This window comes from Canis aureus, chromosome 14 (genome assembly GCF_053574225.1).
Source record: "Canis aureus isolate CA01 chromosome 14, VMU_Caureus_v.1.0, whole genome shotgun sequence".
NCBI classification, from domain to species: Eukaryota; Metazoa; Chordata; class Mammalia; order Carnivora; family Canidae; genus Canis; species Canis aureus.
Genome location: NC_135624.1, coordinates 28,460,170 through 28,487,621, shown reverse-complemented (window position 1 = coordinate 28,487,621; position 27,452 = coordinate 28,460,170). Strand labels below are relative to the sequence as shown.

General features: G+C 51.4%; 1 protein-coding gene across 50 annotated transcripts in view; it reads right to left on the bottom strand.

The window, feature by feature from the left end:
- LOC144283315 (uncharacterized) overlaps positions 1-27,452 on the bottom strand; it is a 237,817-nt gene that overhangs the window by 72,823 nt on the left and 137,542 nt on the right. For 37 of the 50 annotated variants that reach the window (XR_013351795.1, XR_013351798.1, XR_013351797.1 and 34 more), the window contains 2 exons: positions 12,641-12,768; positions 4,671-4,792 (listed from right to left, as the gene is read on the bottom strand). Coding sequence is in view for 3 of the 50 variants with exons in the window: in XM_077847216.1 (XP_077703342.1) it covers positions 12,641-12,673 (33 nt within the window). In the remaining 47 variants the exon portion in view is untranslated. Of the gene's footprint in view, positions 1-4,670; positions 4,793-12,640; positions 12,769-20,316; positions 20,615-27,452 lie in introns of those variants that run through there. The other 13 variants (XR_013351816.1, XR_013351820.1, XR_013351818.1 and 10 more) reach the window with 2 other exon arrangements.

Sequence of the window (27,452 nt, the reverse complement as noted above, 5' to 3'; positions counted from 1 at the left end):
ATACTGATTAATAATAAAGGGAAAAACAGTAACTTTACAGTGGAGAGACCTGGCGAACACTAAGTTGATGAGAACACCAGGTTGACCTTCATCCAGTGATCAAGGTCATTATCACCAGTTATGGGACAAACCAAGGCCATGGACCTCCTGATCTGATGCACCCTTTCTAGTGACTGCTGAGTGGGAGGTTGTCCAGCAGCGAGGCTATCTTCCAGGTCCTGCTATTACATCAACGTTGTACAGCGAGTGTCTTTTGCAACTTGTTTTATGGTTTCTCGAGGACAGACTCATCAGGAGCACACACACTATCAACTTTTAGAAGTCCTGCCAAACCTTCCTTCAACAAAGTTGGTCTGATTCATCACCACCCTGGCCCCCCAGCAGTGCAGGAGAATACCCATTTTCCCTTGCCAAGTTCATCGCTACAACTTGCTAGAATACCTAATGCACGAGCAAAGGAAAGCAGCTATGGCTGTGCCAGCACAGGGGCAAGGTACTGTGAGCAGGATCCAGGAGAACAAGGGACACAGCGACATCTGGACATGGAGGTATTTTCTGAGGCTTAACAAGGGTGGGGCTCTGGGCCAAAAAGGACCCAAGTGCATGCACATGTACAAAAAATACCAGAGAAACGACTCTAACGTATCTGCAGGATGCCATACTCATTTGCTATTTGGGAATGAGTCAAGAGTTTGAATTTGCACCAATCCCCACTGGGCCTCAGCTCCAGACTTCAAAATAACAAGCCTAAAACAATAGTCATGTAGTAATGAAAGTTTCCCAATCAAACTTGCTAATGATAACTCCCAACCTTTGTGTTGTGTTTTATAACCAGCTTCGCATCACTTTATGGACATTTCGTAACAACTGTGAGAAAAGCATTACTACCCTTTACAGGTAACAAAGAGCAGACACTCAGTGAGAGGACGTAACTCGGCCAGGGTCCAACAACTAGGCAATGAGAGAGGCATCTGGGGTTTGGAAGCCTAGGTCAGAGTTCATCTGGAGAGAGCAGCGGTTCTCCAGACCTGGGCTATTATAAAACTAGGGGCACAGAGGCATTCCCTCATTTCCTCTCCACAGCTACCTGCTGAGACTGGTACCAATATTAGTTTCATTTTGAAAAAAAAAACTGGGATTTTTGCCACCAAAGTCCTTGCCAGCAGTTAAGGGCCAGGCTAAGGACTCCCACTGGTTTATGTGACTTCTAGGCCCATGCCCTTGTGACGGTACCACTGGGGCTCTTATCTATGACCATAAAGACCTTGTTTCGTGCTGACTGTGCCCTGGGCAGTGGGCAGGGAGGAGGGGGAAGAGAGCTAGCTTGTTCATGCTGCCTGGTGCCTCCTCTGAGATGAAGAAAGGTGAAGCACTGGCACCAGGGCCAAAGCCCTCCCTTCTCCCCTACACGATCAACCCAATAAATTCTCAGTCACGATCACCTGCTGTATACAAGCTGGCTAGACCCTATAGACCTGCTTTATGAGCTGGTTTGGAGCAAGACAATCCATGAATAAAAACCAAAGTGATAGCTCAATACCCGATGATGACGTCAGCGATGGAGACAAGACACAGCTGGACGATAAATAACGGGGCTGAGAAAGACAGTGACTGTCAGAACTAAGTATCTGCCCCTCACAGCTCCCCTGCCACTGAGGCAGGGGCAAAGGAGCCGTCGAGGGCAGAGGGGAGGAAGAGGAGGGCAGAAGGGAAAACTGCCAGCAGCTACTAAGCACCTACTTAGTGACCTCACTTACCTTTCTCTAACAATCCCCATGGTAGGCATTATCCCCATGTGGACAGCAAGAAATGAAGAGAGGCATCTGGTATTTGGAAAGTACGGCTCAGAGAGGGTAGTTAACTTGCCTAAGGCACCCAGGTACCGAGGATAAAACAGAATGAAATACAAAGTGATAAAAATACCAGGATAAAAACCAGCTGTAGCTGGAACTGAAGTCAGGGTCCATGGATCCCCCCTACCGGGCACCAGGTTTTTGCTGCAATTCACGAGAGCCAAGGGCATCGGACTGTATAATAAATCCAGAAGATGGAACCTGATAAGGACTGAATTGTGTCTCCCCAGAAATGCTATACTGAAGTCCCAGTCCCCAGTGGGATTGTATTTGGAGACAAGACCTTTGTGGAGGAAATGAGGGATAAGAGAGGTCATAAAGGTGGAGCCTGGAGCCCAGAGGCCTAGTATACTTACAAGAGAGACACCACAGAGCCTGGGTATTGTCTCTCTCACTCTCGCTCTGTGAGGAAGCAAGAAGGGGCCCATCTGCATGACAGGAACAGATTCTTCACCAGAAATTGAATCAGCTACACGTCGATCTTGGACTCTCCCATCTCAGAACCGTGAGAAAATGAATTTCCTGCTGTTTACACCACCCTACCTGTGGTGTTTTGTTATGGCCGCCCAAGGTGACTACAACTTGGCCAGTCTATAAATCAGACCAGTGGCCTGATGACTGTGTTCTTTGAGTATGCCCTCATCACTTGTGTTTGAGTATAGCCCCCAAATTTTGCTTAAATATTTAAATTCTGTGTGTAATTTATACACAGGGGCGCCTGGGTGGCTCAGTCGGTTGGGCATCTATTTGCCTTCGGCTCAGATCATGATCCCAGTGTCTGGGGATCGAGCCCCATGTGAGGGTCCCAGCGTGGCAGGGACTCTGCTTCTCCCTCTGCTCCTCACCCTCCTCATGATTTCTGTCACTATCTCTCTCTCTCCCAAATAAATAAATAAGATCTTATAAAAAAAATTATACCCATAAATGCCTGTATTCCTATAAAACCTTCATAAACGAACCCATTTTCTCAGAAGGGAATAAAATAAACAAAACATTGAAGCTGGAACATTTTCTTCTTACATCCCGTTTTGAGTTGAACTGTGTCCCCAGTTCAGGTACATTGCAGTCCTAAACCCCCCCCCCCCCCCCAGTACCTGTGAACGTGACCGTATTTGGTAATGGGGTCTTTGCAGTAGTCAAGTTAAGATGAAGTCATCCTGACTAGGATAGACCTAATCCTTGTAAGAAAAGGGAAGTCTGAACATAGACACACCAGAGAGAAGCCCATGTGAGGCTGGAGGTGGAGACAGGAGAGCTGCAGCCACAAGCCAACATAGGCCAAGGACTGCCAGATGCCACCAGAGGCTGGGAGAAGAAGAAGGACTCTTCCCTAGAACCTTCAGAGGGAACTTGGTCCTGCTGACCCCTTGATTTCAGGCTTCCAACCTGAAGAACTGTGAGAGAATGAATTTCTGGTCTGTAGCCACTTAGGCGGTGGTCCTTTGTTACAGCAGCCCTGACGAACTAATACACACCACCAATAAATCCACGCAGCCCATCCTGCAATGCTCTGAATAAGGAAGGTAAAGTGGAAAGCACTGTAAGGAGAATGGGATGCATGTACCATTTCTGCGACAGCTCACCATCATAATGACCATATTCAATAAGCATGATGGACTGTCACGATTTATAATCAATCACATTGCACCCAAAGACACATACAGGTTCTGCAATGGGAGTGACAAAAGGATTGTCACCACGCCCTGTCAGAAAGGTGAATTTTAGACATTGATACTGTGGCAAAGGGCAAAACAGCGAATGGCCAGGAAGGGGGGAGTGTGAAGGGTCGCAGGAAGCATGCCAAACGTAGCTCCTGTGGGGTAATGGCACAGAGGAAACCCCCCAAGAAGCCCCGGCCCATGTTTTCTCCCCAGGCTAGCCTCACTTCCCCGTCTATTTTGACAAGGCTGTTTCCACCCCACACAGGCACACGCCCCTGCAGACACAGAGGAGCCCAGCACACCCTGGGGACCGGCGCTCAGTGCGGAAAACCCAAAGCGTCACCCCCTCCTGCTCAGCAGGCCGTGGAAACGGGCTGCCGGCGAGCCCCCCGGGGTGCCCATGGTTGTGGGCGGTGGCAGGAGGAGGTGAAGACAAGCCAGCAGCGAGTGTCAGATGCAGGCCGGTGGCCCTTCCGGGCACAGGGCCGCAGGTGGGCGGTGGGGCGGCCCGCTCTGGGCCTCCGAGTCACAAGTTTGGAAACCTGCTTCGAGCTCACTTGAGCGAAGGAGACAGGGGTGGGAAATACAAAAATACACCCCTGTGTATTCTTTAGGGTTCAACCTGGGAAGAGGAAGCATATCAGTGATTTCAATAAGCAGAATTTCAGATAAAGAACCATTTACTGAAAGGGCAAAAGGGGGTCCTGAGGCCTCCGAGAAGTAGTGGCTGCTCAGAACAGCACATTCTCCCCCTTAGGGATGGAGGGCAAGAGTGGGATTATGGGAAGCCAGGCGGGCCCTGTGGGGTCTTGGCTGGGGGTGTCACTTCTGAGAATAGCCAGTGCAAGCTGGAAGCCACTGTTGCTCCGGGAACCAAGCGCTGCTGCCAGGGGAGGAAGTGTTGCCACAGTGACAATGTCAGGAACAGGGGGCCGATGGCAAGGGAAAAGACCCTCCTCCCCCTCACCCCCGGGCTTCCAGTCTCCCTTGGAGCAATCAGATCTGGCCATGATGTGCTTGCAGTCCTTTGGCGCTAGAATCAGAAGCGGTGGACTGGCCACTGCTGCCTTTATACTCGGCCTACACAGGGTCAAGAGCCAAACGTTTACAACAATGAGTCAGTCACGGACCCTGGGCAATCAGATAGGATACCGACCTGAGCGGGGCACCCAGGCCAGTACATCACAGCGGGCGTCCTGGTTCCTTCGAGTTCCCCACCAACCTCTGCGGTCTGCCCACCAGATCCACATCACTCGCTCACGAGTTGCCTGCCTGGCCCTGGAGACAAACGAGTTTGAGACACAAATGAGTTTTCCTGCAGAAAAGGAAAGCCAACAGGGTCCCCCACACTGTATGTGAACACCTTCGTTCCTATTCAGTGTGCATCAAATTCTAAGAAAGCAGGGCATGGGTCTTGCCCACCGCTTGATTTTTCCCGACAAACTCAGAAACTGAATGGACGTAACCCTTCTTTGGTTTCGGGGGTTGTGTGAGTCACTGTTGAGGTGACATGGGACTTCCCTCAAGGGTTTGGTCTACTTATGAGGGGCAGATAAGCAAGAGTTAAATTAGAAAGAAAGAAAGAAAGAAAGAAAGAAAGAAAGAAAGAAAGAAAGAAAGAAAGAAAGAAAGAAAGAAAGAAAGAAAGAAAGAAAGAAAGAAAGAAAGAAAGAAAGAAAGAAAGAAAGAAAAAGAAACAGAGAGAGAGAGAGGAAGGAAGGAAGGAAGGAAGGAAGGAAGGAAGGGAGGGAGGGAGGGAGGGAGGGAGGGAGGGAGGGATGGGCACGTTCTGATGTGATAAACCCAGGGGGCTCAGGAGTGTGGGAGGAAAAGGCACACAGTAGGGGTGACATGGGAAAAGCTTCCTGTAGGAGGACAGGGAAGCCAAGAGACCAGGAAGGACACGTAGGCCCAGAGAGAGATGGGCAAAGGCTGACATGCATGTGACAGTGTCATGGTCCACAAGCACTCTGGGTAGTCCACATCTCTGAGTCTCTGTCCACCTGTGTCCACCTCACGTCGCTTTGGCTCGTGAGACCACACTGCCCACAGGGAAAAGTCCAGTGTTCTCAGCCCACGGCTCTCTACCGACATGGACTTTTGGACCTCGTCATTCATCCCCTCCTCTTGCCAATCAATGTGGCTGAAAAAAATAAGTCTGTTCAATAGGGTGAGTGTGGTAATGGGTTACAGCTGGGACATCAGTCTAAATTCACAGTTAGCTTCATATAGGCCCGGATGGATATCTATGCAAATATTTATACACGTGTGGGTCTCTGCGGGTTAGTATTTACACACACGTATACTTCATCACCGTCACTAAGGCCTAGGAGCAATGACATCCCGGGAGCAGTGAGCACATCTAGGACCCGCAGCTTGGTTTCTACTATCAGTCTCTGATAAAACAAACTGGGCTCCTTGGGAAATGGCCAATTCTAGGTCTGGGGTAGGAAATACACAAGTAGAGCCAGAAAGTAAGGAAATGCTCAAAAACAAGCAAGCACACAAAAACTCTCACAGTAGTGGAAGGTATGTCATAATAATGGGGGTAGGGAGAGAAGGTTATGTCCAAAGGGCATAGGAGCCAATGGAAAGGGCTCCCAATGGCCAAAGCTGGAAAAACATGCGCCAATAAATGAAGTCACACTGGACTTTGATCCAAAGCATATAATTAATATCCATGATGCCATATATATATATACATATATAAGCGGAAGCACAGGGTGTTCACGTAAGAATTATGCCACCTGGAATATTTGTTTCGATTTCTGCACCTGTGATGACTGACATGTTCCCATTAAATTCCTAAAAGCATTAATAGGCTGAAAAGAAAGCAGTGTGACTGTGAAATGTGTGAGCTGGGGGGAACCCTGGCAGCGATTCAGCCTCTGCCTAGAGTCATCACTGCAGATAGTCGGGTTCAAAGACCCAAAGCAAATGGCCAATGAACACGTCAGCTCAGCGGCGACTCTAAGGGGTCTCCCTGAGGAGTTGGACAACAATGTCATTTGGTCCCCAGAACAGCGGAGGCTCAGAAGCACCAAGCACCTTCCTCCCAGGTGAGAGCTGGCAGGCGGCAAAGCAGAGACCAGGGCTCAGGTCTCCCTTCGGGGTCCCTTTCAATGCACCTCCCCTGCCATGGCCGGTCACCATCCCAATTCTCTCCCACTCCAGCAGAGGCAGGGGCTGATCTCAGGACAGGGGCAAGCTCTGGGAGGATGGCCCCTCAATGGGTTTTTCTGTTTTCTTTTCCTCTTATTTATTTATTTTTTTTAAAGATTTTATTTACTTATGAGAGACACAGAAAGAGAGGCAAAGACAGAAGGAGAGGGAGAAACAGACTCCATGCAGGGAGCCTGACGTGGGATTCGATCCCGGGTCTCTGGGATCACACCCTGGGCTGAAGGCAGTGCTAAATCGCTGAGCGCCCAGGGCTGCCCCTCATTTCCTCTTATTTTTATGAAACTTTTCCTTAGTCCAACATTTTTAAAGGTCCCCTTCTCCACCTGATTTCTCACAGGCCTTACACCAGAGTGCCTCTGGTACACAAGAGCAGAAAGACGGCCATATGGGTCCTTGAGGCTGAACCCTGTATTATGCTGGAACAGGTCAATTCCTTAGTTTTAATAAAGGTTTCATCTTTGCAGGGAGGTTAAAAAAAATTAAAAAACCACAAACCAGAAACAAAAACAAAACCCACAGGCCAGCTTGCATCCATCCCACTGATGGGTGTTTTCTTCCTAAGGCACCCACCATATCTAGCTCAGCCAGAGTGACTAAACTAGAGAGAAAATGGCGTGGAGCAGAAGAATGTGAATTCCCAGCAAGCTGGTCATTACTCAGAGTGACAATGGGGACCGAGAATGCAGCAGCATGGGGCTTCTGGAAGCTGCCCACGTCCCAGAGGAGCCACATGGGGCTCTGTCACTTAGCTCATTATAAACCAAGGATAAAACCCACTGGAGCCAGCAACCCAGACAAACCTAGATCCCAGAGGGGCAGGACGGGAAGGGTTTTTCACTGGAGAGACTTTGGTGCCCAAGCTGGGAAGCTGCTTGCAGGGGACTTGGGGGCACCTGGGGTAAGAGGTACCAAGAGACACCTTGGGAGGGACTGACCCAGGATACGGAGCACTTACTTCAATTTAGCAAATGGTTCTCTCGTTAGTAAAAGCTTCTAAATGTCAGCCTCAGGTTACAAAATAAAAGGAACATGAAATTATGCAAAAGCACACAGTACTAATCTGTGTGTCACGCACATTCCACGGGAAGACGCCTTCATTTACCACCTTGGCTGTGTTACTTAACCTCCAACCTCTCACACGTTCTAAAAAGAAACGAGATGATGGAAATGGAAATGGAAAGTGTTGGGGGCGCCTGGGTGGCTGGGTCAGTGATGCGTCTGACTCTTGATGTCAACTTAGGCCATGATCATGGGGTTATGCGATCAAGCCCTATGTTGGGCTGTGCTCTGGGCCTGGAGAGTCTCCGTCTTCCTCTGCCCCTTCCTCTGCTCGTGCACACTCTTTTCTCACATATTTCTCTCTAAAATAAATAAAATCTTTAGGGGCACCTAAATCTTTGGGGTCGCTCAGTGGTTGAGCGTCTGTCTGCCTTTGGCTCAAGTCACGATCCTGGGGCCCTAGGATCCAGTCCTGCATCGGGCTCCCTACAAGGAGCCTGCTTCTCCCTCTGCGTATGTCTCTGCCTCCCTCTCTGTGTCTCTTATGAATGAATGAATGAATAAAATCTTTTAAAAAAAACCTTAACAAAGAGATACATATATATGGAAAGTATTGCGCTTTCTAAAAAGTATTTATGGAAATTATTAAATGCAGGATTCATATTATTGGTAGTATTGGTATTGCTCTTTTCACGATCACATGAGTACTGTGCCCCAACTCCACTTCTACCCCCATCAAGGCAGCGTCTTGTTAGTGGTGACTCACGCGGCTGCTAGCCCTCCCAGTGCTCAGCCACTTCAGGAGGAAATAGGCTGGCTGGCTGAGAGAAAGCACACACGACCAAACTGTGCAGCTCCCCGGGACACGAGGAGTGCCTCTGAGAAGAAAGGCAGCCCAGTGGGTCACCGAGAGCCAGGCCTGAGGTCCAGAGCCGCCTCTACGTCCAGGAGCCTAATGCCATGACCACGTGAGCATTCAGTAAATACCGGATTCTGTGTGAGCAAGGAATTGAGGAAGAGGGGCAACACGAGCTGGGCCCGGCTCCGGGAAACCCTCAGCACAGGACACAGACACAACAGCAAGAGTCGCTCGTATGGTCACTCCAGCAGGCACTTCATTTTAAAGATGGGGCTGTGACGGTTCAGGTGTCAGTCAGGGCCCAACATCTAAAGAGGAGTCTCAGGGTCAAAGCAATCCAACCTCCCTACAGATGCCACAAGATGCCACCAACGGAGTGGCTTAAATGGCAGACATTCATCTCTCTCGGTCCTGGAGGCTGGACATTCCAGACCTAGATGCTGGCAGATTTCAGGTCCTGGTTTGCAAAAGACACTACTCTTCTGGGTTTGTCCTCACACTGTGGAGAGCAGAGAGGCTCTCTCCTGTCCCTTTTATAAGATCATTAATCCCATACTGAGGGCTCCGCCTTCATGACCTCATCACCTCCAGAGGCCCGGCCTCCCCAGACCATCTGCATTCCAGATTGGGGTTTGAACGTACTCATTTTCGAGTGGCACAAACATGCAGCCCGAGACCACAGGGATGCATAAAGCCAGTCTCCATTGCCAGGTTGCTTTCGGAGCAAGAACGGTGGCTCTTCCCTCCTTCACTGCAGGCCCCCTGCGGGTTCTCAGTAAATGCTCGTGGAGGAAAAGACAGGAGAAAGGAGGGCGGAGAACTTTATAAAATGAAAGTCCTTAAGCAGACGGCAGTGCTTATGTTGTTTCCTCAAGGAGACTGGGGAGCCCTTGAAAGAGGAGTACTTTCTGCTTTGTTTCCAACTTTTTAGTCCAAACTCAGTGTCCTCAAAGTCGGTCAGTCCAGGAAAACATTCCCCAAGCGTGTCCTGTGCGCCTGTCATGATGCCAAAAGCCAGGACTGGAGAGACAGCAAGACCCACAGCCTTCTCTCAAAATATTTACAGTGCAGGGGAAAGAGCTGATATTTCAGAAAGTCGTATGCTGCTTCTGGAGACGACGAAGCCCCCTGGGGCCATAATAAGAGCCGAAGTGACAAAGCCTGGCCTTTACCCTAATAATAATTAGAATAATTATCATGCATAATGACAACTGCAGTGGCTGTCCATCTGTGTGGCCAGCTGCTGGATCGCTGGGACCAACAGAGCCCCAGAAACACTTTTGTTTTCTGGGACCGGCCGGGACACGGTGCCCTGCCTCCATGTAAGCCCACGGTGCCACTGCTGAGGAAGCTCGGCATCTGCTGGCATGGCAGGTATGATCAGAAAGACACAAAAGTAGGCGCATTTTCCTCTAGACTTACGATTCCCTCTTCTGCATTTGCCCTCACATTCTGACATTAATTGAACTCTGTCTTTACTACTAAAAATAAACTCCAGGTCAAATGCAACGAGCCAAAAACCTCAACATGAAACCACAAGAAATAGAGTAAATAGCAAAATGGGCCTAATAGCAGAGGTGTGTTGGTGGAAAAGCTTTTTCTGTTTCAAGCCTCGAGTCCCGAGTGGGCAGGGAGTTCTTTCAGTGCCACAGACGGTGAGTATAGGAGGCAACCGCACAGCTGTGGCTAAGGACCAGGGCTGGCTCCTGTCCACAGGCGGGCAGGCAGGAGCTCTCGGATGCCCTGCCCCCAAAGGTCAGGGCTGGGGGCAGCTTGAGAATATCAGGCAGGATGCTCCCTGGGGGAGATGGTGCCAGGAAAGCCCAAACGAGCAAGGTGAGGGGCAAAGGGAAGATGGCAAGCCTGTGTGCCTGCCCAAGGAGGGGCGGGGATGAGAGAATCACCTGTCAGCGGCTAGACAGGTAAGGAGGTGGAGAAGCCAGCAGCAAGGGCCCCCTGCTGCAGAGCTCCTCGCCCCAGTGCCTCCAGGGTCCCATCTGCCCTTGCACCCCTCTGCAATGGGAACAGCTTGGTCCAGCCCTAATTCCAGCGAAAAGGGAGCTTCAGGGAAAAGGGGGATCACAGAAGAGGCTGCGGCCCTCCCGCTGGACTCCTGCTTCCCAAGTCACCTACCTGGACCAGGAGCGCGGGCTCCTAAAAACAAAACGTGAGCCCTGGCCGAGTGCCTGGGAGCCGATAGGCTCATGGCAACATCCACAGCGGGCCTGGCAGCTGCACTCAGCGTAGACGAGTTGTGACCCTGAGGTGGGAAATCAGTCCTGACATGGCAGTGGGGGGACACAAGGGCTCCAGGCCGCTAGGCATAGGGTGCACAAGTCTCCCCCACCCCCCACCAGCTGCAAATCATCTCAGCTCCTACTACGTCTCACTCACATGCAACTCCCAAGAGCCTCCCCCCACCGCCCAGCTCTACAAAACCCCTGCGGCCCTCCCCTGCCAGGGGGGAGGGGCGGGAGAGTCTGGAGAACCCTACATGTGTCACAGGACTGCTGGGGACACAGGAGATGAAACACAGAAATGCACTCGGACACATTTAAGGCAAAAGGGAAAAGGCAAAGGGGCACATGAATTCCATTCTCTGCTGCCCTCTCACTCTTCTTCTCCTGTCTGCTCACTGGTCCGCATGTGAACCATGTTTCCTTATTCCATTGTGATTGATTCTTTTCAATGTCTTGTTTTTTTAAGAAAAAACAAAAATTGCAACTGACCTCATTCTTTGCTCTAAGTCTTTAAAGACTTTCTTCTTTTGGTTCTCTCTCTCTCTTTCTCTCTCACTTTCTGCTTCCTCCTTTTTAATTCCTTTGTTATTGCAATATCCACAGTAGTGTCAGGTGGCGTGTCGGGTGGGGTGTCAGGATGTGGAGGACAGTCTTTTGCTCTAAACAAGCTCATAAGTGACTGGGGGCATGGGAGTGGGTGGGGGAGACACCTGACAGTCTGAGGGAGGCATGCCCTAGATCGCCGGCTGCAGTCCGCCGGAGGAAGTAATGCACTCTGCTAGGGGTAAGGAGGTCTGTGCACCATGCACACATCGTTTCCCAGAAAGACCTGGTGGTAGCTGAAAGTCAAATAAAAGAGCAGACCAAAGACATGGAAAGAGCCTGCTGCATGAAAGGAACTGAACATGGTGTAGTCAAGAAGTTAAAAAAAATGAAACCCCAGGGTGTCTGGGTGGTGCTGTTAGTTAAGTGTCTCACTCGTGGTTTCAGCTCAGATCGTGATCTCAGGGTCGTGAGATTGAGCCCCACATCAGGCTCTGCACTCAGCAGAGTCTGCTTGAGATGTTCTCTCTCCCTCCACCCCTCCCACTCATGTGCGCGCGCGCTCTCTCTCTCAAATAAATAAATAAATCTTAAAAAAAAAAAAAAAACACACACACACAAACCCTCCTGTTTTGGAGCATTTCCTCCTTCATGTCAGGCAGCATGCTAAGCTATCTCCACTATCTCATTCAATACCCACGACATCCTCTTGAGGCAAGAGCTAATATGATCCCTATCTTACAAATGAGGAAACCGAGGCTTGGAACAGCTGAGTGAGCCACCCAAGGTGGCAAAACTAGGAAAACCCAGGTCTGCCCAAAACCCCGGGTTTTCACCTCTTCCTTTACCCCAAGCAGCCTCTGACTTGGTGGGACTGACCATGCAGTGCAAGGGGGTGGGAGGGAGACAGAGGATCCCAGTCTATGTACCCTAAAAAGGTGTTCTGCTCCCAATGCACCTTCTCGTCTTCCCCCAGGGCAGTCCCCACACATCTCGGCAGGACAGCTGGAGCATCTGCTACCTCTGCCAGGAGGAAAGTTGCGGGGTGTCCACATGGGAGGTGGTGGGCTCCATACTTGGCTAGGTTCAGAGGGAGAGCTCCCAAAGCACAAGACTGAGTCCACTGAATGCCAGGAGCCAGGTCCCAGGTGTCAGAGTGAGGTTACGGGAAGCCAGCTTCTCAGACCAGCACAGGAAGTCAGGCCAAAAAGTCAAGACCACGACCCTACTTGCGTTGCAGGAGATCACCGATTCCAAAGGCTACGTTTTGCTTCATAAAGTTCAAGAGGAGAAATCTCTTACCTTTCTCCAAATCCCAGAATGGTCCAGCTTCATTCAGGGGAAGACAATTCTCCAGTTCCTCTAGCGTACCAAATGGATGTGTGTATTTTTCAGACTGAAGGCACCAAAATCCGAGGTATGACAGGATTCTATAATATACCAGAAAAGGACAGAGAAGTATTAGTATCAACACTCACACTAAGCGAATTTGATGAGACCTTCCATCCGTTTGAAAAATACAAAGTGCCTATTTACTATATGCTAGAGGAGAAGCCTCAGAAGAGTAGGCATTTATTTACTGAGCAATTATTATGGGGTCAAGCCCTGTGTTAAGCCATTTAATCCTCTGAGACCGGTTTTGAGGGCTCCACATTTCAGAAGTCACATAAAAGGCCAGGCCAGACCTGAGAGTCACGTCTTCCTGCCTCCCAAGCCCCTGCACACTGATCATGTACGTTCTCCTTCTGCACTAAAGCTTTTCCATTCATCTGAGCCCAGGAACTCCAGGTAGAGGGAAACGAGAAACATACTCAGTAACTAACTGCATTTTGAGAATGTGCTGTCCCTGGATGCCCAACCCACTCCACAGCCAGTGGGGATAATGTGAGCCACGGATGCTGTGTCAGATTAACTAGGTTGTAAGCTTTTATCTGAGCTCCACATTGTCATCTGGTAACATGTGATCGGTGGACATCAGGCATTACTCAGGGAACAAAAAAATGTTGCTTCGCCAGGATTGTTATCCTAACTGATAATCAAGATGGCTACATGAGGTGGCCAAAAGGGAGATGGGGGGAAAGGGAGCAAGGGGGCCGCTGCTGGTCTTCTCAGCTCTGGGAGGACCTTCTAGGATACTTGAAGCAGAGCCGAAAGCTCAGCTGGGTGGGCTCGGACACCGACTCATCTCCTTCAAGGAGTGGTATGGTACGAAAAAAGCCACACTATTGGGGCGCCGGGGTGGTCAGTCGGTGAAGCACCTGCCTTTGGCTCAGGTCATGATCTTGGGGTCCTGGGATCGAGCCCTGCGTTGGGCTCCCTGCCTGGCGAGGAGTCTGTTTTTCCCTCTCCCTCCGCCATCCCTCCATGCCCCCAACCCTCACTTGTGCATGAGAAAGCAAGCCACACTGTTACACTGACAATGGGGGTGATCTTCACCATTCCAGGCCTCCCTCTTGCACCCCCTCAAAATCCCCAGCATCTTAGCCATCAAATCATCAAGAAGACGGAGCTCGGTGAACATGGACTCAGAATCCCTAAGACTGACGAATTCTGAGGAGCAATCTGTTCTCGTTCTCAAGTGTAGGAACAGCTGGAGAAATACCCTCATCCCACAGCCAAGAGCAGAGGCCAGGTGGCTTGGAGTTCCTACCACCAATTCCTTCTCCCTCCTCCAGGAAGAATGTGGTCACAACTAGCTTCTTGGAGGCTCTCTGGTTATCACACGCCTCCCCGGGAGGTGTTAGCATCACGGATGGACCCACAGCAGCTCTGCAAGCCTGGGAGTGCCTGTCTCCTCCTACCAGGCACCAGTCGCACCGCTTCACCTTGCCCCAGTTCCCAGCAGAAGAGGCTCACTCAGGGAAGTCCTTTGACTGGCCATGAGCTCAGAAGGATGTCTGTCCTCCTCAGCACATCCACACTCCAGCCATGGGCAGCCTCCCATACTTCTCAGGCATTTTTAAAGTTACTTTTTTTTGCCTTGTTGTCAAAATGCATTTGCCTTATTGCCTGAAAAAGGCAGCAGCCCCGCTCTCTGGTCGTTAAACAGCCTGGATCGGCATTCCAGGTCTACAAGAGTCTTGCGCAAGTTACTCTCCAAACCTCAGTTTCTCGTCTTAAAGGATTGTTCTCAGTGTTAAGTGAGAATCTTTGCAGAGCTTAGCACTGGGTCTGGCAGGTTGTGAATGCTTAGAAATGTCAGCTATTAGTAATACCACTTAAACGAATGCTCAGGCCTAACTCCTTAGTCTCCTCCCAATAAGGGAGAACAGGCCTCCCCTCTTCCTATCTCAGTGTGACAGCTTATTCGACATAAGGGCTCGGTACTTGGGGCCCAGTGAACAAGCGAAGCCCATCAGAACCCATGCAGTGGATCACAACACTCACCCACCTCCCAGCTGTGCCACGGCATTAAACAAAATAGTGCACACAAGAGGTGCTCTATGAATGACAAGGTACTGGAGAACCGTAATGAATCAAATTAACACGCACCGTCTGTACAGAGCACTTTACTGAGGCACATCCCCATGGGACCACACTGAGCACCCACAGTGACCCCAGGAGGTCAGGTCACAGCATGAACCCCATCCCCATTTTACAGACATGGAAACTAAAGCTCAGAGGCACTAAGGAGGCTGCTGGCACCAAACAAGGAATATGCAGCTGAATCACTGGCTTGCAAGCTCACTCCCTCTCCTTGAAACGGGGACAGCGGTAACACACAACATCAGCTCCTGCAGAAAAAGAACCTCTTTCCAAGGCAGCCAAATTGATTAATGTTTTTAATTAATGTTTTCAACCACACACGCACGGAGCAATGTTCCATGGAAGATGAGGAACTACAACTTCCAAGTTTCTCCCAGGAGCCAGTCCAGCCAGGTGGTCGCTGCCAGGGCATGGGAGGAGGAGCCCTGGGCCGGCCAGGGTGGTCAGAGTGGGAAGGTCACAGCCCTGCCTCAATGCACGGAGCCTGGCAGGCAGTACGATCACTTCCTACTCACGGAGGTGAGCCAGGGATAAAGGAGACCGACCTAGCACAGGGCGACAGGACTCTCTTGGCCACTCCTCAGGAATCCATCAATCCCAGCAGAGGAGGGAGCTGGGTGCAGAGGGAGGCCCGACATGTAGCAGGTGCTTGGAGCCTAGGCCTAAAGGCTGAGGTGGTTACTACTCCCAGAACCTCCTGCCTGACTCTGCCCCAAGGACAGATTTCACCTGCTCTGCAGTTGCCAGAGATACCCTGCACCTGAACTAGGTGGCCACAGACATTCTCAGGATGCTGACAATGCTTCCCTGATGTCACTCGGGATCACTGCTGGGGCCCTGTGCTATGTTCAGATGAATAAGGGATCGGAGGGCCCGTGACAGGCAGACTCGGGACCCCGAGGTCCCTAGGAGGTAAGAGGCAGACTGGGACCCAGAGACGGGCCCTCTGCTGTTGTGCTTAGGGACCCCCTGCCCTTGCTCTGCCAGTGGAATTCCAAGTGTGTCCTGTCCCCAAGTGTCCTCTGTACAACTCGAAGGCAGGGCCATATCACCTTCCTGTCTCCAGCACGAAGGTGAGAGGCAGGAGTGTGACATACATCCCTGAATACTTTAATCACCAGCTCTCCTGTGAACGTGGCCCCCACACCACCGGGGAAGCTGGTCTTGAACACCACCTGGGCGCTGCCTGGGCAGTGGGGCCAAGTGGGCACACTGATGGCAGCCAGGACCAGCCGCCTTGTAGGTGGGGGACCGGGGCCACTCGGCAGGAGAGTGAGTAGGCCGTGAAATGAGAGACTACACAGGGATTCCTGACCTGGAAATCATCAAAACGCCATCCATTCACTGCAAAGAGACCACAGAGATGGATTATGGCACCTACAAGAGCAGAGGACAGGACAGCTGCCCCTGCCCCCCGAAGAAGCCGCTGAGAGCAGGCCCTGGCCTTGGGATGTGTTTGTTCCCTTTGGAGAAGACCTGGAGGAAGGACATAAACACAGGCACGTCAGCAAATCCGGTGAGGTCAGCAGAGCCGGTGAAAACCTCCAGGCCTGGCTCAGCGCTGGACCCCTGCAGTGATCCCAAGTGACCTCCTGCAAGTACTGTCAGTACTGCCCTCAATGCAATGAGATCCAGCAGGGCTGAACCCAGAGGCAGGGAGTGCGCCCAGGTCACAGGCTGCTGGGGTCAGAACTAGTCCCTACTGGCTAAGAGCTGTGCAGCCTGGGCAGTCTACTTAACCTCTCTGATCATCAGGTGCACATCAAGGCTCCTAAGAACAGTTACTTTCCTGGACCAGGGGCAAGGATGCATGCAGGGTGCACAGAGGGCTGAGTATGATGCCCGACTGTGGGTAAGTGCTTGAATAACACTGGGTTATTTCCAGGGTCTTACATGCTGTTATAATCCACGTTGCTGGGCCAGCAGGTCACACAGTCTCTGATTTCAATCCTGGGGCTGCCACTTCCTAGGAACATGACGTGACCATGGACCACTCACTTGACCTCCCTATACCTTAGTTTGCTCATTACCAACGAGCCATGCGGGACCACCAAGGACTACAGAGCATGAAGTAAAGCAGGCGGTACGGCATGAACTTTCCGGAATGAGGGCCCCGGCCCAAACTGAAGGACATTCTACAAAACAAAACTTGGCAAGGACTCTTCAAAAACATCAAGGTCAAGAACAGCCAAGGAAATAGTGTATGATAAGCGGGGGTACTAAGGAGACATGGCCACTAAATGCAGGAATGATCTGGAATCAGGAAAAAATAGTCCCAAAGGACGTTATTGGGGCCGCTGACAAAATTGCATGCGGCCTGTGCATGAGATGATACGATTGCAGCCATGCTGAATTTCCTGAGGTTGATCGGTACATGGTGCTTATATAAGACAATGTCCTCGTTCTTAGGAAATGCACGCCGAGTATTTCGGGATAAAAGGGCATGTCTACAACTTACTTGCAGATGGTTCAGAAAAAAAATTGTGTGTGTGCACGCATGCGTGCGTGTGCATGTGTGAAGGGGCTGGGGTGACAGTGAACTAACAGTGAGTGACTCCGTGTCTACGCCAGTTCTTTGTATCACCCTTGCAATGTTTTCTGCCAGTTTGAAATGGTGTCCAAATGAAAGATGACTGAGAGCCCAGGCGCGGGACAACAGAAAAACAGACCTGACCGGCTGGCCTCAGCCATCCAGGCGGGTAAAGCACAGGCCGTTCCCACAAAAACCATGTCACCTGCGGGATAAATGTTATGATGGATTGTGCAGAAAACTACAAAGGATAAAGCTGAAATTCAATTTGCACCACCACCCCCTCCTGCCAAGGAAAAGAAAGACAAATGGGTGCCTCCTGTATAACTACGCCCCAGGGCCCGGCTCTGCGGCCGGCATCTGAGCCATCAAGCGGGGCGCCAGGGGGGCTGCAAGTGCCCCTGGAGGGGGGCAGGGAGGCCGAGGCTGGTGTTCACTGGGTGCCAGGCGGTCTTATGAAAGCTCTCTGCACCCTGATCCTCCTCAGACCCCTTGAGGCAAATGCTATCATTATTCCTATCTCATGCTGCAGGAAAATGAGATTGGAAGGAGGCTCCCACAGGGTTTAATCTGGAGCGTCCGGGGAGTTGGGATTTGAGCCCCCGCTGCCTTCACAGGATTTCCACAGGCAGCAGGGAGGCAGGCCCCATGGGCCAAAGCAGCAGCCAGCACCAAGCCCTGCCTTTCCCCTGCAGCCGAAGCCTCCTGCCTGGCAATGCTGGGGTCTCAAGGCAGTGGGAAGATGCATGGGTGGAGACCCTGGTGCTGCCCCAGCACTGTAAGAGCCCAGCACCGGCTTGCAGATAGACTCACCGACATACGTCTTCTCTTACGGAGTCCAACAACGCGCACAAGATCTCTGGGAGAAGACCCAACAAGCTGGGGACCTGGGTGTCCTCCAAGAGGAGAGACGGGGGTCTGGGGACACTGGATGGGTCTGGGGCTTCATTGAAAACCTTTTTATTCCTTCTCAGTTTTATCTTGTGAATGTTTTACTTACTCAAGAAGGTTTGGGATTGTTATGGTGTGAACGAATACAAAGGAGGAAAAAGAAATTGACCCGGTTACTGCATGAGCTTGCTGTGAAGACGAAGCAGGGAGCCATTCCGGGCCGCACCCCACCGAGTCCCTGGTGTCCAGCTGTCACTCACCACACCCACCCCTGCTTTCAGAGGCCAGGGACAGCCATGATTGGGGACCCAGAAGACACAACAGCATTATACATAACATAAGTAGATCTGCTCGCCAAGAGAACCAGCCCAGGGATGCTGAAAGCCCAGAGGTGCTGTTAAGGCAATGTGGGAAAGCCACCTAACACCTAACCCTATCGCACCTGTCCAACCGTGCCGTGCCCTTGGCACAGCAACCCAGGGGGTGGGTGCGACTCACACCTTCCCTGCCTTACAGCTCAAAAAAAGAGAGGCACGAAACAGTGAGCGAAGGTGCCCAAGCTCTTCAGGGAGGACACAGAAGTCTCGCTCCAGAAACTGGGCTCTCAGCCCTTCCACTTCCCCACAGAGGGGGGTGAGGACCCACGGCTGTCCCTGGGAGAAAAGGACCTGGGGCCAGAGCCCACAGGCTGCACGCCTGCAGGAGTCACGGCATCGGGCAGCCAGCCTCACGTGAGGCCAGAAGGGGACCAGGGCGGTGAAGGTGTAAAGCGTGCACACATCATCCCCTGGAACCAGAGGGGGCGACGGCAGTGGCGGGAGGAGGAAGGCCTCTGCAGGGCGGCCTCCCAGGAACCGTGGACGTTTTCCACCCCAACGCTCCTCTGTGGATGCACGCTCACACTCAACTTTCCCTCACAAACACCCTCCCCGCTCTCCCTCCGACCCCAGAGGTGTCAAGCTATTCAATCAACCCCAAAGGTAAATAGTTTTCATTTCTCCAACCCCAAAAACCTCCCTTCCTGCCAATGCGCTCAGGTCTTGTCACCCAGAACATCAAAGACATTGCTTTCGGTAAAAGCCTCTCGGATCATCAGGTGACGCGTGCAGATAAAAACAACCCACCACATGCCAAGTTGCCCCCCCCCCCCCCCGCCCATGGGGCGGTGAGTGGGCTGGGGAGAAACTGAGAACTGCAAGGAGCCAAACGCGGGCCCCTCTGCCCCAATCCACGTCCGTCTGGTGACCTTGCCCAAGTCCCTTCCCTGCTCCAGGCTTCTCGCAGTTTGGCGGGGGAGCCAAGCAACCTTGAGGTCTTTCAGATCTAAAATTCACTGATTTCATCTAATCCTCCCTGCCCTCCCTGCTCAGTGGGTACTTCCTGAACTGTAGTGACAGCTCATTTACATACAGGGGGGGAAAAAAAGACTACGTAGTTGCTTATAACCTGAGCTGTAGTTTTTGGTGACTCAGAGGAGAAAATACATTTTTCCACTCTGCTCAAAAGAGTGGTCCCTCCTTTCTCCCACTGCTCAGATGATGTAAGTCCTGGGCCAATGGGACCCCGGGGAAGTTCCAGGCTATTGGGAGCTCAAACGTCAGTGAGCCGAAGTTAAGCAGGGAATTTCCCATGGCTGACAGGTGCGCCGACAGGTGCGCTGATAGGTGGGCTGGCAGGAGAGTCCCCTCCTCGAGTAAAACACCCCTTACCCATTCATTCTCCCTCTTAGTAAGTCTATATTCCTTAGGGGGGGCAAGGAAACGCCGGGCTTAATGTTGGCCCGGGGCCCACCGTCCAGGAAGTCGCACCCCCAGCGTGCAGACTATCTCTTCCAGGAAGCCAATGTGGAACCACCACCCACCCTAAACCCCCTGATTATAAACTCCGTAAGAACAGCAATGGTGCCTGACATGCAGGACCTCCAAAGATCACTGCCAAATTAGTAAATACTTCCTGAATGAATTAATCCCAAGGCTTCCATAAAGCTGAGGTCATTCTATGCCCCAAAATACTGGGTGCCTGTTGTGTGCGACGCACTGGGGATGAAACGGTGAACAAAGCAGACATTTACCCACGCAGCCCTCATCCAAAGCAGCTGTTGACAAGTGCTGGCACAAGATGACCTCCAGCTGTCAGCCCTCTTTGGCAACTGCCTTGGCCGAAGACGATGACCTTGCGCAAGGTTGTGTACCCTTCCTCAACAGAGCCCACATACAATGACTGGTCGACCCCTCATTTCAATTCCAGACCATTCCACCTCTAAGACTCCGGTGGGGTCAACTGAAGTCTTTGTTGGGACACTGGTACAGCTTGACTTCTCCCTCTGCCCAGTCTTGAGTTCGTCTCCCTCGGCTGCATAGCTGTTGTTCCCAAAGGCATGCCATAATAAATATCCAGCTTACTAACTATCAGCTTAGCATCTGCTTTCCAAGGAACCCAACCTGCATCAAGAAGATTCTGAGGATAGATGCTCAGGCCCTTTGGCATCAGGAGGAAGCCTCCAGGAGCAGGATAAACAAACATCCCAGTCAGCAGATGGGAGCTGCTTCCTCAGAGGGCCCTATTGGACGGAATGCTGAAGGCTAAGCGAGCAGCTCCAAGCAGTGAGAGAGCTGTTTGGGGGTGAACACCTGTAGTGGCTGTAATGTGTGGATGAGTCCCATGTCCTTCAGGTGGAGACTCATTTTCTTGGTCCTTCTTCCCCTTGGTACCCAGTGCAGGAAAGAAGCTTGGTAAAATGTCTATTTGAATGGTTAGATGATGACCAGATGGGCAAAAATGGATGGATAGATGGACAGAGCTTGTTGAACTAGGAAGTCATGCCTTGAGCAGCTAAACACCAAATGAAAGGTAACGATGACTTCATTAGGTTAAATCATGAGATTCACGTAAAGTGTGTATCACAGTTCTCAAGAAGCACTAATGATGAAGATGACAACTAAGCCACTCATGGAGACCTTCCTGGAGGTGGTGACCTGTGATGAGCAGCCTGAAAGTGAGAGAAGAGAGGAAGGTAAATGAAGTAAGAGAAGCGAGACGTTAGCATTATTAGCAAACTGAGTCCCGACACTGCTCACCAGACACCGACTAAAAAACAACACCCTTCACAGAGTCGCCGTGACCTCCCAGTGATGGAAAGTGGGGGACGCCTTCCACAACGATAACATCCATCACTATGAACGTGGGCTCGGACGTTCCCATCACTAGTGGAGGCAGCACTGATGGGGGACTTGAAAATAGTGTGTGGTTTGGAAACTTAATCCTAGAGAGATAGGAAGCCATTGAGGTTGAGGAACAGAGGCGCTAGGCGACAGAACTGATGCAAGCTTTCTTGTATCATCCGTCCCTCAGGTGGCTGGCAGGTGAGTCGAACCCCTCGTCTGCCGTGCTCCTGGGGCAGATGGAGACGTGGGGTGGCCAGAGCCTCCATTCTGAGAAGGCAGCCTCCTCGGGGCAGAATCAACACAGAAGAGCCTCAGGCCCCAGGCTCAGTCCCCCTGAGAAGCATATGGACCCTAGGACCATCCTCGTCAGGCACTCACCCCAACCCACTGAAGTGTCCTCACTTTTGAGGGTGATCCTGGGGAAACAGACAGCCCCCCTGGGACAGAGGGGAGTAACTAGGAGCCTGGTGTCCGTGCGAGCAAGAGTCTGTGATGAGGACAGCAGGAAGGGAGAAAGTTTACCTGGGGAAATTGTGAAACAAGTGACGTAACAGACTAGTAGCACCCAGAAGCTTTTGGCCCATTGCTATGCGTTCCTAAGCTGGGAGCATCTCAAAGGCTAAAAATGCTGAGGCCATCAGAGGTGGCAGGCAGGGGTGACAATTCAGAGAACTGACCTCAGTACCAGCCAGGTGTCAAGTTGAAGGGGAAAGTCACAGGGAGGCAGTAAAGCTCACCGCTGAAGCAGACGCTCTGCTGCTGAGCGACCTGGGCTGGAGGTGAGGCTCCACCACTTCCTTCCTGCAAGACCTGGCTCCTGTAGGGCCCACCTCCCTGACCTTATCTGTGTTACAACCTAGCAGGGGGCCTGCAGACCTGAACCGCGCCTATGCAAAGCACGACACAAGTGGAGGCGACACAAGTGGAGGCCCGATAACAGATCACAGGCCTATCTAGGAACCATCCTGTGCTACACCCCTTCCAATAGTACTTGGCAAATCCCGAGGGGTTCCAGAGTCTCCTGTGAGGGCCCTCCAGGGGGCTTGATCAAGGGGGGAGGAGGGGAGGACAGCACAGGGACCACAACCTGATTTAACCCAAACACATAGATTTCAGTTGGAAAAGGGGTTTGAGGGCTTTGAGAAAGCATCCACTTAACTTTCCTACAGAAAGAAATGAGGCTTCACAGAGCCAAGGGTCTCATCTAAACACACACAGCAAATCAGCGGTGGGGAAGAAATGGTGCAGCTGGAGATCCTGACTCTCAGGCAGCTGGTTCAAAGGCTGGGAAACCTGGATGCGCACCCCCAAGGTCAACTGTGCAAGGGGCCCCGGTGTCTTGGCACCTCACGAGCAAGTCCACAGCCCCCACTCTCACAGCCAGGTGAAAAGAGCTGAAGGAGAAGCAAGTGGAGAATGAAATTCGAGGCAGAGAGAGAGAGATATCTCCCTCTACTTCTCAAAAGAGGGAAGGTCAACCCTAGATCCCTCCCCAGAGCTGAGCGGGGACAGGACCAAGGGGACTCAGTTCATAAATGGGAGGAATGAGAGAAGTAAGGGACTAAGGAGGAGAAACCAGTTCCTTCCTTGTTAAGAAATCACTACTCCCAGATACTCTTGGCAAGTCTTACCCAGTCGTGTATGGTCTCGATCGGCCCATAACGCAGACCCACCCAAGGGGCTATGCAACTTCTCCCTGGGCAGGGAGGACAGAACAAGACTTCTCATAAGTGAAAATGATTTCAAGTGACCACAAGTCAACTGTCAACCCAAGAATCAGCTTGGCGTGGAAGAATCCATCAATTCCTACAGCAATCATGGGTAACGCCACTCATCTCCAGCCTTCCCAGTGCTGGGCCCTAATGGGCTTCCCATGTGATCCTTAACACTGAAAGCCAGGCATATTGTCCTCAAGTCATAGATGGGTAAAACGAGGCTCAAAGAGCTTCCTCAAGACACAGCCAGATTCGAAGGCATACTGTGCCGAGTGACCTGTGCTAATAACAAGACCTGTGTCATAAAGCCCTTTCTCAAGTCCTGTTGCTTTTCCTCCCACCCTTCCCATTGGAAGTCCTTGTTTTAAGGGCATTAAATCTATATGAGGCTGATTTTATTCAACAAGATGCAGATTGCACAGCACAGGAGGGATGCTAGCAACAGTGAGGCCAACATCACACATGCTATAGAGGGGACTCCTATTCCAGACAAAGATTGGGAGAGATGACCCCTGAGAGTTCTTTATACCCTGAGAGTCTGTGAGTTTTCAAACTGAAATTTCCATTCCTATGTAATTACTCCCCCTGGGCTGAATGCAGGCATTTTTTTTCAAGTCCAGAGATGTAAACCTCACTCTTCTTATGGACAACAAGGCTCTTTGAAATCCATCCTGGCTTCTCCCAAGGCTAGCCCCAGCCTTCCTGGGGAAGGAGGTTTCAGCTGGGGAGCCAGGCGAGCATGACAGCCAGGCAGAGATAAACAGGACTAGAGGAGCCTCCTGACCCCACAGGATGTGGTGAGGTAAAGCAGTGAGACAAAAATCAGAGAAAGCTATCGAGAAATACAAACAGCCTATACAGAGCTTTAACAGGAATGAGCTTTAACAGGGGCTTTTCTTCTTCTTTTTCTTCTTCTTCTTTTTTTTTTCTTTTTTCTTTTTTCTTTTTTTTTTTTTTTTTAAAGCTAGGAAGCCCAAAATAGTTGAAAGAGTTGTGTCTCAAAGCTTTCTGAAGAAAAGCCACGTCTTCTTGTTCCTAAGACGAATCTAGGGGCACAAGTGTGGAGTCTGGAGTCAGGAAGACTACAAGGGCCAGCTGAGGTTGCAAACAGAACCCCACGATGCGAGTCTCAACCCCAGCCTTCACACGCAGGAGCCAGTGTGCTGATCAGCACTTCACACAAAGGCTCAATTTTGAAGCTCGCTCATTTTAAGCAAAGGCTGCGCTGCAACTGGCTCTACTTGAAGGCGTCCGCATGGAAAGTAACGAAGTTGGCAGGAGGAACGGCCAAAATCAGCATTCCCAAAGAGAGTTGGTAAACAAGCAGAGGGGGAAAAAAAAGTTGGCCTCATTAAGGATAAGAAAGTACAAATTTAACAAGAAACCGTTTTGCATCTATTGAATTATCATTTTTTAAGCTAATAATACCCGGTGTTGATGAGGTTGTGGTGGAACTGGCATATCCACATGTTGATGGTAGCAACGCCAACAACCTTATTTGAAAGTAATTTGGCAATACGGGTCGAGAGCCATAAAACTGTGCCTTCTGACTCAATAATCCTCCTGCTGAGAATGTGCCCAAAGGATTTTCCAAGAAGGGAAGAGTTCCATGTACAAAGCTCTTCACCGCACCCTTAAGTAGTACAGCAAACCACTGGGAACTTTAATTTTCAACAGCAGAGAACTGGGTTAGAATATAATTTATTGACTTGATGAGCCATTACACGCTCTTTGAAAATGATCGTTCGCAAGGCGCTTCAACAAAATGGAACAATACCTATGATCTAATGTCAGATAAAAACATGATGAAATATTTCCTACCCCTATGCCCAAATGAAATTGTAAGTTAAGATGTGGACAGACGTGGGCGCCTGGGTGGCTCAGTCAGTTAAGCATCTGCCTTTGGCTCAGGTCATGATCCCAGGGTCCTGGGATTGAGCCTCCTGTGGAGCTCCCTGTACAGTAGGGAGTCGCTTCTCCTCCCTCTGTCCCTCTCCCCGCTTGTTCTCTCTCTCTCTTCTCGCTCTCTTAAATAAATGGATAAGATCTTTTAGAAAAGAAAAAAGTATGGACAGACATACCACACATCTGAAAGCAATCTGATTGGGGGGCAGGGGGTAGTGTTACTGATTTTGTTTCTTATCCATTTCCATTCTTTTTTTTTTTTTTTTTGAGATTTATTTATTTATTTGAGAGAGAGAGAGCATGAGCCAGGAAGAGAGGCAGAGGGAGACAAGCAGAACCCCTGCTGAGCACGGAACCCAGCGCAAGGCTCAATCCAAAGACCCCAAGATCACAACTCAGGCTGAAATCAAGAGTTGGATGCTCAACCAACTGAGCCACCCATGCACTTCCATTCTGTGGGTAATAAATGACAACGACATTGATGTTGATTTTTTTTAAGAGAGAAAAAGAGGAAGAGGGGGGTGGAGAGGCAGAAGAAGGTACAGAGAGAGAATCTTAAGCAGGCTCTACATCCACCACGGAGCCTGACGTGGGGCTCGATCTCAGCACCCTGAGATCATGTCCTGAGCTGAAATTCAGAGTCAGACACCCAACCAACCGAGCTACTCAGGTATCCCTGATGATTTTTCTTTGGCGGGGGGGGGGGGGGGGGGGGACTTCAATAATGTATAGGAAAGAAATGGGTGGAATACAGGGGCACTAGAAACAGAATTCAGGAGATGAGGCATCTGAGGATCAAGGCAAAGAAACACGATCTCTAATCAGAGAATGGAAAATGTAGGCACCTAAGGGAGGGGTCACATATTAGCAACGGGAGTCTCCCAGGCCCCGTGGTGCTTCCGGCAGTATCTGATCATCTCAGCTTCTATGAGATCAGTCTTCCTCCTCTCTACCACGCCCACGGTGCTCAAACAGGAATAGAAGAGCCCAGATCTGTATATATTTAAATGCCCCATCCTCCTAAAACAAAACTCTGCTGAGAAGCCTAAAAATAATTTATATACCACATTTCCCAAAACCAGTCTTTTACAAGAAGGCACCGGTTTCTAGACATGGAGCTCGAGGTCGTGCGGGACTTTAATTTTCTATAGCAGAGGACACCGGTGGGATTTCTGGGGTGAACAGCAATCTCAACGGACAGCTGTCCCCACCGGAGGGCCGGGCAGGGGCGCTCAAGTCGGGGGGACAGCGCTAGGGAGTCACAGGTGACCTGAACCCAGCCCCGACGCCGACCCCTCCAGGCCTCCGCCGCTGGATCTGTTCTCTCACCCTGTGACCTCAGATCTGCCTCCATCCTGCGGGCATCTTTGAGAACCTTCCTCAGGGGGGTGGGGTGAGGAGTAGGGGAGCCGCATACACTGTGCCCGGAGCCTGGCAGCGGCGGGTGCTCACAAACTGGTGGCTCGCTGCATCACTCTCATTTCCTCGTCTGACTGATTGGTCTCCCAGGACTGCATGTGCCACGTGTGGGGAGGGAGGGCACACATGCAAATGACCAAGTGTGGCTCAGCCCTGGCTGCCAGCAGGGTCACCTGGTGGCTTCAGAAAGCACAGATGCTCTGGGCCCTCCCAGCACGACATCAGAGTCTAGGAGGTGGGGCCCCAGCTCGGCTGCTGAGAGCTGAGCCCTTGGTGCCACGGGGCTAGGGCGCACCTAATGCAGATGAGAGCCACCAGTGACTTCTCCTCCAAAGCCCCAAGCCCACACCCGCACGAGGAGGGAGTCTTTCTTAATTTATGTAGGCCACGGTTCAACAGCTCCTTTTGGAACACTCTGAGTGACTGGCACATGGCAAGGGGTTCCCCCGCTCCCTGCCTCCTGCTCAGCCCAGGGATTTCCTGCAAAGCCGCGGAGCGGGCCAGCTGGAGCCACCTGGCTCGCGGACGCCACTGGGAAGCACCTGCCCTGCACGGGCAGCAACCAGCCAGGGGTGAACACAAGTTCCTGGGGCCCATCCTGGGCGGACCCCGTGAGTCCCTGGCACACATGGGCATGGGCAGGCCTCCTGGGTGCACTGTTGTCAGAGACAGCCAGCCCAGCACCTCTGGAGGGGGCAGGTGGAAAGTGCAGGAAGATCCCTCATCTGTCAAGTGGGCATAACCTTCCCTGTGCGCTGCTGGGGGCGGGGGTGGGGGGTGGGGAGATGCCATGTGCCCCGTCCCGTGCCAGGCCCAGAAAAGTCGCTGAAGTGTGGTGGCAGGAGCTTCCTTGGTGTGAAGTGCTGCTGAAGGGAGACGTGGGGACATTCTTTCTGGGTGAAGGTTAACCCTCAACCCTGGGGTTGCAGCAACAGCAGTGCTGGCTTCTTCCCAGGAGCAGGCTGTCCCCCATCGCCCCCGTGAAGCGACCAGCCCAGCCGCTC